At 39.7% G+C, this 11,798-nt stretch overlaps 1 protein-coding gene across 8 annotated transcripts in view; it reads right to left on the bottom strand.

The window, feature by feature from the left end:
• Positions 1 to 390: 390 nt before the first annotated feature.
• atp11c (ATPase phospholipid transporting 11C (ATP11C blood group)) overlaps positions 391 to 11,798 on the bottom strand; it is a 42,682-nt gene continuing 31,274 nt past the window's right edge. The window contains exons 17-31 of one of the 8 annotated variants that reach the window (XM_026144875.2): positions 11,626 to 11,729; positions 11,338 to 11,519; positions 10,299 to 10,565; positions 9,966 to 10,137; positions 9,751 to 9,853; positions 9,494 to 9,639; positions 8,632 to 8,691; positions 7,857 to 7,984; positions 7,209 to 7,344; positions 7,057 to 7,122; positions 6,793 to 6,896; positions 6,503 to 6,659; positions 5,309 to 5,399; positions 3,302 to 3,333; positions 391 to 3,025 (exon numbers count right to left, since the gene is read on the bottom strand). In XM_026144875.2, the coding sequence (XP_026000660.1) occupies positions 5,310 to 5,399; positions 6,503 to 6,659; positions 6,793 to 6,896; positions 7,057 to 7,122; positions 7,209 to 7,344; positions 7,857 to 7,984; positions 8,632 to 8,691; positions 9,494 to 9,639; positions 9,751 to 9,853; positions 9,966 to 10,137; positions 10,299 to 10,565; positions 11,338 to 11,519; positions 11,626 to 11,729 (1,715 nt within the window). In that variant the 3' untranslated portion in view covers positions 391 to 3,025; positions 3,302 to 3,333; position 5,309. Of the gene's footprint in view, positions 3,026 to 3,301; positions 3,334 to 4,315; positions 4,425 to 5,308; positions 5,400 to 6,502; positions 6,660 to 6,792; positions 6,897 to 7,056; positions 7,123 to 7,208; positions 7,345 to 7,856; positions 7,985 to 8,631; positions 8,692 to 9,493; positions 9,640 to 9,750; positions 9,854 to 9,965; positions 10,138 to 10,298; positions 10,566 to 11,337; positions 11,520 to 11,625; positions 11,730 to 11,798 lie in introns of those variants that run through there. The other 7 variants (XM_080308129.1, XM_026144867.2, XM_080308126.1 and 4 more) reach the window with 7 other exon arrangements.

Genomic DNA, 11,798 nt, shown 5'->3' with positions numbered 1-11,798 from the left:
CTTGTGAAACAGCCTTTAATACACAACAATCACATTCAAACCGAAGAACAAATATGAAAGAGTGGCATTGTGTACATACTGTTGCAGTCTCTCTCTCTCAACCCAACTCCCCACAGCTCAGCCCACAACTCCCTGGAATAGATCAACTGCAGAGTGCAGAAAACGTGTAAATATGCATGTATGTAAATCTCTCCTATACAGTGACGGCGATTTAATGTTTTGTTTTTTTTAATCCGAGGCCATGCATGGAGCAGTGGGAGAGCAGTCACTCAGCTGATCCAGCTTAGCCTCTCAGCCCCCCCCCCCTCTCAGGCACACACATTCAGATCTTCCATCAGACAAAACCTGCTGACACAACATGTGGTGCAAAGCAGCACAAAGCAGTTTGTATATCTTCAAAACATTCTGCTTTATTAAAGAACAACATCTGGTTTTTAATATAATTTTTTTTTCAAAGAGGTACATTCAGCTTGGAGGTTTAGAGTGTTGAAGCTGGAGACCCAAAAGGCTGGAGGTGGCAAGATGTCCCTGCTGTGCAGAACTGCTGCTGTGCCCACCTCCACCCCTCACAGACAGGGTCCGCAACCACAAAGCCTCTCGTGCTTATTTTTTTTTCTTCTTTTTTTAACATTTTGATTTTATAAAAAAAAGTGGCTGGAAAAAGGTTGCATTAAAAATACAATCCATTCTTTTTACTTTTAATTTAGACAGGCAAAATTAGATTTGAACACATTTTAAGCTTCGAAAATAGCATTTCTTTTTTCCATATATATGTAACTTAAAGGTTTATATCTGGTAACAAAGCAGGCAGCCCCTTCTGTGAATCATCTTACATCCAGTTATCTCTGGCACAGGTCTTTAGGTGACCAAACAAAACAAAAACAAAACAAAACCCCTGCTTTCCATATAAATCCTTAAAGTCCCTTAGGCCTAACAGCTGCATTTGCCATTGTGCAGATGATTTTTTTTAATTTTATTTTTACAGCTATTTAGGTTACAGTCAGGGAGATTTAATACACAGCATGTTTGAGCAGAGATCAGCGAAGCAGTAGTTAAAATCATCATAAAGACATATTCTATACAGATTGGCATCTAAACATAAATAATCAGTAACAATGATCGCTTTCAACTTCAACTTGCAGTTAAACCACCAGACAAAAAGTAGTGGCATTGGGTCCGAGGCTAATTTTTGGGATGCTGAATGTCTTCACAGAGGAGGGTCTGCCTGCCTTTGTGTAGATAAAATTGACTATTTAATGACACTGGCACAGTCTCACAACAGAGCTGTAGTAAAACAGGCCAACTAAAATGACACAAAGCAGAACACGCTCCACAATTTAAAACTGAAAGTAATAAAAAATATAACATTTGTGAGTCAAATTACATTTACTTAATAAATATGCAAAGTACACAATATACACTTGTGAAGAAAAGAAAGGGGGGGAAAAGAAACAAACCAAAGCATCATCAAAAGTGTCTGAAATCATGTAATTATGTTTAAATGGAATGTATGAAGCACTACACACAAGTTAAAGGAAGAAACAAGGGGCCGAACGGTCCACTCCAGAGAGTAGAGTCTCACAGTGGCATTAACTATTCCGATGAAGCTGGTTTTCTTTAATCCCCAACTTCAGCCTGACTGAGACAAAATAAGCAAACTTGTAAATGGCTAAGAATACAAATACCTCATTTAGGCTCTAGTACATGTGTGACATTATGTGTAAGGTGGTTACTGTTCGTGTAATGTTCTTCTCTGATATGTGCGTGTGTGCGCTCAGGCATATATTCATGTGCCTTGGTGACCATCTACACAATGCAGAAACCAGTTTCCTTAATAGTGCAGAAAATGTCTAACAGAACTACATCAGTAAGGTTTCAAGTAATCCTGGTTTACATTACACACAGGCATTTGTGGCTATTCTCACCCAGTGCATTTGCCCTACACTTGTGTCACACCCATACAACAAAACATCACTTTTAGGGCACGTGAGTGCGGACAGACTCTGATCGCATTGCGTTCATGTTTTTGGCTTCGAGCAGATGCTAACAATATATCTCTATACTACTGTACATATATTAACTTTCTCATTCAAATCTGACTCTCTTGAACTATCTCTGAGGTTGGAATATTGGAGGTGACGCTCCAAGCAATGTCTCATTGCCAGAATATCCTTAAAATCTCTAATGCATTTCTTAGCCTTACATAAACACACGCAGTTTTTGGACTGAGGGTTGATATGACCTCTGCTGACCCCTCATATCTTAGTATTCAATATAAATGGCATTACTAGATACAAATAAACATCTACAACCAGAAAACCACTTTAACAGTCGTTAAGCTGATCTGAGCTGGGCTGAAATCACATTCAGTAACTTTTCATCCCAAATGATTTGGATCCGTTGAGGAGTGTGTTTACTAAAATATTTGAAACAATTTAAAACTTAACAGTTGAAAAGTGTAATAACACTAAAGTAGAATAACCTCTGAAACTGTTGATAATATATTAAAAAAGCTTGTAGAATGCAGAGACTAAACGTTGGTGGAGTTGTGTTCTTTTGAGCCTTCTTTCATGCACATTTAGCATTCTTGAAGTGGATATTTCAGCTGCTTGTTAAAACAGCAGATGAATAGAGCTACTGACAAGGCAGCCATGTATGCATTCGCTTCTATAGTAAGGTACAAAAAAAAAAAAAGAAAGAAAGAAAACTCATGCCTGGGGTCTAAGTAGATACTGTATAAAAGAATGTAGAGCACTGCTCTGTAAGCATGCATGAGAGGTGGCTGCTTTTTGAGGTTGGACAGCGAAGGACGGAGAAGGAGACACACAAGTCAAAAGCCTTTTAAACCCTCTCAAAGGACCGAACGCGTTTCTTCTGATTTTTTTCCATCTCCTCCTTTCAGATGGCAGACGTTCTTCCTTGGTACGGGACCCTGAATGAGGTTGACGTGACTGTTATGAGTCCTCGATGCCTTTTAGTCGCGCTCCTTTAGATGCTTGTACGATAGTGGCATTACTGCTGCAATCTGAAAAGGATTGGGTGAGCAGATGTTACCTGATGTCTTCGTCATAAGTTCATACCAACAAGAGGACAAGGACGAGACACCTTGAAATCACACCCCAAATGAATAAGCAGTGATTAACAACATGAAGGTCACTACAATGCCACCGGTTTCCTCCACCAGATTAAAAAAGAAATTAATAAAGGAAATGATCCCGATTTGATCCAAGTCTACTGAATTTCTGAAGCTCAGCAGAGACACTAAGCAAATACAGAAGGTTAGTGCTGACTCTTTGTTTACCTTGATGTTTGTAGGAGGGATTCCAATGATGGCTACAGGGAAAGTAGAAATGTGAGTTAAACTCTGCAAGCTGTCATACAGTCTCTTTCTAAAATTGCGCAACCAGAGACGATGGTCAATAGTGACAGATATGTGCAACATTCAGTCCTTCATCCAGGGGGTGGACAAAAACTAAATGTAAACACCTAAGGATATTTAGCACAACATCACAACACAATGGCTGCTTTTCATTATTCGCGGTGTTTACATTTTTTTGTGTTTGGTATTTTTTTCGTCTACCCCCTGTCATGAAGTAGCATTTGGGCAGAGCTTATGCCAACATCACATCATGCACCGAGTCATGCAATGCACTCACATATAAAACAGTAAGCAGACAGCCACGACCAATTAGGGTTTGGATATACACACAGAAGACAGTGACCACGACAAATGATTAAACCACATTGTTACAAACAGCACATATATTTCAGAAAATGGGGCCAAAATCATAGGCCAGCCCTGCTGTTTCACACTGTTGGGTAAAGAGGATGAAACCACCACAGACACTTCACACACAGACACTCTTACAAGGTCCAAAAATGCGAGAGGCTGAAATAAAAATTTGGATTTGAAAGCACATCTGCGCATGCAGAAAGGTAAATACAAGCTGGGCATCGAAAGGGAGGCTGAAAGGAGCACGAGCTTGCACAAAAAAAACAAACAAAAAAACAAAAAACTTTTGAAAGATTAGGTCAATGGATGCTTTCACATATCAAGTGAGTGCACCATTTGGTCAGTTTAATAGAAATGATTAAACAAAACAAGAGGCATGGGAAAAGTGCATCTCTTCAGCCAGCCAATATGAGCCTAACACAACACACAAGAACACAAAGAGTCTAAATAAATGCGGCCTTTATGCTACCGTCTTTGATTTCCTTGTTAAAACTCAAAGTTAGAGATGAGAGAGCTGCTGGACTGGTTGACTGGGGGAGCAAATCACTGATTGGCTTAAATGGCCTGAAAGTTGGCTGGTACCTGTTTAACTGACAGTATTGGACTCATCTGAAAAGGTTCTCATGAGCAGGGGCCTGGCTGACGACCGGGGTGACTGGATGCCCCCTGCGCTTGACTGAACCAGCTTCTTCTAGAAGGGTGAGGCAAGAGACACCAGTGACGACACTACGCTGATAATCACATACATACTTTGCCTTTCTCACCATCTTGTGCTCTCTTTTGCACACAGACATAAATATATAAACAAAGAACAATTAAATACATTCAGAAAGACTTCAAAGTAGACATGTAGACAATGAAAATTAATCCAGGAGCCATTTTAGACAACCCTTCTAGGAATGATCCGTTTTGGAAGCCCTTTAGTCGACTTTTTAATAGGTTCAAATAATATAGGGTTACTATTCTTGCAAATTTCACAAAATAAGTATGTCTTAAGACATATACAAACGCACACTCACACAAACACACACACACACACTGTCAGGCTTGAGGATCCAGGATGAGGTTGTGAATTTGGGCCTCATGCAGGTACGTTTGGATGCTGTGATGTGCTGCAGCCACCTGACTGGACATGCGAAGGCAGCAGGCAGTGGAGCAGCAAAGGCAGCTGGGAGGAGACACTGACTGATACAACTAGGCAGACAAGCATGGCAGACTAACAGCAAGTTTTTAGCATGGACAACCTGTCCTACTCCACACTGCTGGAAGAGATGGCAGCGTGCCATTCTTCCCAGTGTCACAAAAAAGAAAATCCCTCAAGTCAAGGTTTAAAATGGTGCCTTCCAAGGATAGCATTCCTGATATGTGACACAGTACATCAGAAATTTGAAATGTCTGACCTAATCTGTCCAAGCAAATTGGACTATTAAAATCTACAAAACAGCAGCCTGAGTTATTATAGGTGAAGAAAGGAGTCGAAACAGTGGGAGAGGAAGGACACAGAAGTAGGAAGCAGGCAAGTGGTGCACAGACACAGAAATTCTGAAGTATAAAAGCTGACAAAGAAAAAGAGACCTCAGTCACTCCATGAGAAGCTGTGAGAGCTAGCGGTCTGTGACAACATGAAGATAGTGGATGTCCCAGAGGAAGGAAGGCGATGTTTCATCTTTAGGGAGGATTGTCCAGAGAAGTAAGAGAGAAGGAAATAAGAGGGTGAGATAGTTATGAGTGTGTTAAAGAGCAAAGCATTAGCACTAGTTAGGAAAAGTAGGAAAAGTAGGAAAGGTGAAAAATGAGCCTAAAAAATAAATATATGTGCACCATACGTACGCAAGTCCTGAATATTGTACAAATCTGCAAGTTATGTGGCTCTCCACAAATATGAGCAAAACTTCTCATTCAGTTTATTACTTCTCCCCCATCCAAAAAAGGAATAAAAATCAAGTCTAGACACAATACCAAAAAACCCACAGAAAAGAGCAAGAATACCACCAATCATTTCCATCTGCTTGCAAACACATTAGAGAGCCCACTGAAATGACAAAATATGCCTCTGGCAGACTTCTGGTGGAAGTTAAATAAAAACAGCCTTCAGAAATAATTCGACAACAGGCATAATTTTAAAGATGCACAGACACTTAAAAAAATTATCTCTTGGTACACAAAATATGTTTTGGGGGTGGTTGGCTTGTTTTTTTAGGTTTCTTTTCAAACCCTTTCTTCTCTCATTAAATATATCTCTTAAAACTCTCATAGCTTTTGGCAAACATGTGCAACGTAATATATGACAAGCTAACCGACCCCCTAATATAAACCTGCATAATGTACGTCATGCTTTAAATAGCCAGCAGAGGGCTGTAATAGATCAGATATTTGTGCTTTCAAACGTCTTTTTTCCACTTCTGAATAAGGTCAGATGTAATTTACCCCTCCCACCATCTTCTTCCCAATGATCTAACACCAAAGCAAAGGAAGTGTGAAGAGAGGCAAACAGCTCTGTAAAGATCTGCATTGCTCTATGTTAGCAAAGCCATGCAAATGTTACAATCAGCAATCGCATTAAAATTCCTTGATTTAAATCCTTCCCTGAACAGTACTTCATAAACCTCTATCAGTTCAACCTAAAATATATTAAACATATGCTCCATCAACAAAAATAACCATTAGCAAAAATAATAATTAGAAAAGAACGAATAAAGGGAAGGGAGAGAGAGAAAGAGAGGGGGAGAAAAGAGAGAGGGAGACAGAGAGAGAGAGTTATAGCACTACCTGTCGAGCGTAAGGGCCGCGGGGCTTGCGGAGCACCACGTAGAGGATTTCTGGCAATAGGCTGAGCAGGATGAGCACGATGATGACCAGCCAGGCTGACACCGAGCTCAGCATGTTGGCAAACACAAAGTATAACCGTTGCTGTCTCAGGAAAGGCCTGGGGGAGAGATGACACTTCAGTTTATACTGTCTGGAGGAGATACATGTTTGACTAGAATGAAAAGGCCAACTAAAATGACTACAATAAGATTTGTTTTTTTGTTTTTTTTAATCCTCAGTTGAATTCTAACCATATTACTCCTCCCCAGAAGAAGCTGAAAAACACATAGAAAGCCAGGGAACCCCATATCACAAAGTGGTTTATCCATGTCCAGTGCCGTGTATCCAGAGCCAACTAGAATGTTGGAGAAAAGAAAGTAGTAAGAGATCTTTTAAAACACATATAAAAGAACTTTGCAAAAGACATGACTAACAAAATATCTACTTCAAACTCATATGTCCACTCTAATGATAGACGTTTTATAAATGTCAAAATAAACAGGGGTAGAGCTTACCTTTAGTGTTACAGTGAAAACAAGGATGGTGAATACAATCGTTCCATATGACCAGTTCCCAAAAGCCTAGAGTCAAAACAATAAAACAATCAGCAGTTGTAGTTAGGAGACTGTAGATATGAAACCTGTTTAGAAGTGGATTTAAATCAAACCTGGCCATTATCCTGCAGGGCTGGGTTGCTGAACAAAAACCAAACACCAAAGAAGAAGACCAAGCCGTGGAAGACTCCCAGTAATGTCCAGTAGAGAAATGGTCCCCACCGTAACATGGCATTCTTACCGATCTGTCTAAAGATTTGAAAGAGGAAAATTAACAAATTTATTTACTTACTGTGTCTTTGTGTAACATTTCCTGTTTATCACACAAAAGGACAACACCATTATATAACATATTAATGGTGGCCAAAAAAGTTACTGTGTAAATACAAATGAGCTACCATCAAAATTAGTTAACTCAACTTCACCAGAAGAACTTTGTAACCTGTTCATTAAATATTTATTTTTACTTTTTTTTACTTTTAAATTACGCCTGAACCCAAACCAGGACTTTATTTAGTAACAATATTGTATTGTATAGTAAAAGTATACAATATAATTCTGTACCTAAATTCAAAATAAACACATTAGTCTCCGGATAGTGTTACCAATTCTTTAAATAGTGAAGTGTTGCACAGACACAGAAATCCTTCCAAGTCTAGATTTAAAACCTAAGAAAAGAATCTCCTAATCTCCATTACTGTGGGATTTTTGATGAAAGGACAGAACATAACAAGCACATCTACTTTTATATCCCAGTTTACCTGTAGAGGGTAGCATTTTCCAGGAGCATCTCAATGGAAATATGCTGTTCGAAAAGACTGTAAGCCAGGATGGGCATAGAGGTGAAGCAGATGTTGTACATCGTCAGATAGGCCGCATCATACAGGGGCTGGGGAGGATGGGAGCAGGAGGAAAGGTTGACGAGGGAAGGGTTGGTAAGGAGGAGGAGGGGTTAATATCACAGAGAGGACACAACTCATACACACAACCATAACTTGAGCACAGAGCACGTCATGAGCAAGCTTATATACATCTTTCATGTGCTTGTGAAAGATCTATATCAGAGACCAGTGGCATGATGGGGAAACCAAAAAAAAAAAAAAAAAAAAACAACAAAAGAAAATAAAATCACCTTCACCTTTCACACAAAAATATAATCACTCGGTGATCTTAAAAAGGATGACAGATGTCATAAGAATAATAAAATGAATCCTTGTGCTCAAAAGAATTTCCATAAGATTTTTCCCCTATTTTAATTTTTTTTTCTAAGACTAGGAAAACAAACAAATGCCACCAGGATTCCAAAATATCCATATTGTGTCATGGTGTATTCGTGGTGGCACAACATGACCGGCATGAGTTTTGCCTATTTATATTGTATGACGATAACAAAGTGCATACATCCCAGGGACAGTGAGGAAAGGGGATTGTGAGGACAAGAGCTGAGCAATCGGGAGCACACAGAGGTGTGATTTTAGGAAACACTACTTCCTTTCATGTTCAGAATGTCTTTGAACCTCAATTAGATATACTTACTTGCTGGGAACAGCCGCAGAAGAACTGGTACAAAAACTGTGGTAAGATGAAGCAAAGATTCTGCAGGCGAACAGAGAATGAAAACAGGGTCATACAGAGTTCAACCTAAAAAAATCAGTCTCGCATGTAAGACTATATGTGTATGAGCGTGTGTGTATCCATCCATTTCCTTCTGCTTATCAAGGATTCAGGATTGCGGTGGAGCTAAAGGTTGTCGGTCTATGGCTAGACTGACAAAAAGAGACAATCACTCGTGCTCACGTTCACACCTGCCAATTTAGATTGTGGGAAAGCCAATGTATACAGTGAGAGGCCACGCACAAGCAGGGAGAACATGCAAACTCCAGTCAGCCAGTGGATCCAAACACAGAATCTTCTTGTTGTGAGGTGACAGTGCTAACCACTGCACCAGTGTAAAGATACCAAATGGCTTTTGGTGGGTACTAGATGTTGACCAATATAGGATTTTTAAGATTGAAACTGGTATTTACTGATTTACAAATCCAATGTATGGGTCAATATTTCTTTTCATTCAGGCACACGAAATGCCCACATATATCACAAACCTTTTTTATCTGACAAAATGTAACCATGCAGGTTAAACATTAGCTTGTTTTATTTCCAAATCAAGATGCTGATTAGTCATTTACACTCTGAGCACCTGATCGTTGTGTTTGTAGCATTCCAAACATGTGTTTTCACAAAGGGGAAGTTACAACTGGTGGAAAACATTGAGACCCATATTATGGTCATGTTATGCTGATACTGACATATCAGCAAAAAGCTAATATCAGTCAAACAATATATCTGTCAGGCTCTAGTGGGTGCTCCTAGTGCTCCTGGACACAGAATCTCCACTTACCTTATAAAAGAAATACTGCACCAGGTGTGCAATGCGAACATAGTAGAGATGCCCATGTCCCAACAAAAGTTTCTTGAGGTGCTTCAGTTTGGGGATGGCATAATCACTGTTCCTCACCGCCTGTCGACCCTCTTTCCCCTTAATGCCTGAAACACCAAGGCCCAAAACAAATTACACATTTCTGCACTCCACTACACATAGAAGAGTAATTAAAGATGGCTAAATCAGCTTCAGCATCACATCATCACATTTCTTACCAATGCCTACATGAGCTTCCAAAATCATGCTGACATCATTGGCTCCATCTCCAATGGAAAGGGTGATTGGGCTGCCTTTGGAGTTCTTCACCATTTTAACTATCTATATAGATTGATACAGAGGCACAACAGCTGAATAAAATCAGAAATAATCTTTCACTGTGAAAGAAATCAATTCAGTTTTATTTCTCAGCTTATTAAATCACTGTTCTGACCTGTGCCTTTTGTAAGGGAGCCATGCGGCAGCAGAGCACAGACGTGCAGTTTTGACATATCTGTAGAAATAGGTCCTTATAGTCATGTAAGTTGTTTTCAGAGGATGAGTTGAGCACCATCGACAGAGTGGCTCCATCTACTATAAAACCATAATCCTGGCTGGACCAATTCCTGCAATACAGAGTAGACAAAATAGTTTAATTGTTACTAATGTTTTTTTTTTTTTTTAAACTATTGCCCCACAACCCCCTAATAAAAAGCCAAAAAAATAAATAAAAATCAGAATAATGTCAGTACATAGCACACAGGCTTTTGTAATCTAAGGTGCCAACCTGGCAACACATGTCTTTGCTGGTGGTGCATCCTGTACAGTTTTCTTGTGGTACTCGAGCAAGAGGTCATGCAGTCGGTCCTCACGCCTTTTTCCTGGAGACTCTAGAGTACGCACTGTTAGCTCCAACAGCTCTGTGTTCCTCTTGAACAATCTGCAAGCATAGCAGGTGGATTTGGCCGTCTCCATCTTGTCTCCTGTTAAGACCCACACTTTAATACCTGCTCCCTGCAGAGCCTCCATAGTCTCTGCTGCCTCCTCTTGAAGACTGTAGAATAATAAATAGAAAAGGATCATTATGACTACTAGCAGCAAGAATGCCTACAATTATGTATAGTTTATATACATGTGTTTAAAAAAAACCAAAACAAAAAAAAAGCTAAGCTAAATTACCAAATTTCATGTCATAATGGTTTGGGAAGGCGTGGTCCTTTAAAAGTGTGAGTGTTTGTGTATTAAATGATGAATAAATGGTGATTCAGGAATATGTTTACTTCCTTTGTTATAGGCAATGCATGTGTTTTAGACCTAAACTTTTGCAATTTATGCAGTCTATTTTTAAAAGCTGGAATCTTTGATTGTAGGTCACAACTTAACCACAAGATGGCAGTGTGAGCTTAAATTAAAACGCTCTAAAAAGAAGGGCTTTTAGCTGATATCAAACTAATCAGATGAAAATAGAAAGCCAAAGTCATACATGGTGGAAAAAAGTGACAGTTGATGACATTTAAAACATCCCCAAAGGGAGGAATTAACTCATTGCAGCAACATAACAAAGAGCAAGTCCAGACAAGGCTTGGTGATATGCTCATCACAGGCTTTTGCACTCCTTTTTGTGCTTTTGCACTCACTCCTCTTCCTTTTGGCACTGATGTTTATTAAGGGGCAAGAACAGCACAAGTATGTGGATTTAAGGATATTCAGCAGGTTTCAACACGAAAAACTACGTCCAGATGAACAGAATCAACATATTTGGGGTTTCAACACAGCAGTTTCACAATTAAGAGCATCACAGTTATACATTTTGTGTGAGCACCCACCGATCTTCAACAGCAGTAGCTCCAATTAGATTCATTCCAGTCTCCACTTGGTTGTAAACAGCCATGAGCTTCTCCTCTCTGTCCTGCAGAGCCAGTCTAGCTTCCCTTAATCCTGAATCTACCTGGTCATACTCCTCAGCAGTAAGATGTTTGTAGGCCACACACAGTGTCCGGTAACCATCCTAAACAGTAAAATAGCAGCTGATGTTATAAAAGCCAAAATGTTATGCAATGAAATCATTCCAACAGTTGGAAATTTAGGAAAACGAGATGTTTTCCACCACGTACTGTTGCATTACGCTCCACATGCATGCGTATCTTTTCAACTTCCTCCTGTTTGACTCGGGGGAAGATGGAGGAGTCGGCTCCCTTACAAAAGAGCAGTGTTTCACCTGGGCACGAAGAACACACTATTATACAGACACCCAGCATCAGGGATGTGCTGGCCAACGCTATTTTAT

Source organism: Astatotilapia calliptera, chromosome 2 (genome assembly GCF_964374335.1).
Source record: "Astatotilapia calliptera chromosome 2, fAstCal68.1, whole genome shotgun sequence".
NCBI lineage: Eukaryota > Metazoa > Chordata > Actinopteri > Cichliformes > Cichlidae > Astatotilapia > Astatotilapia calliptera.
Note: the sequence above shows the minus strand (reverse complement) of the source record. Positions and strands in the feature narration are given on the sequence as shown.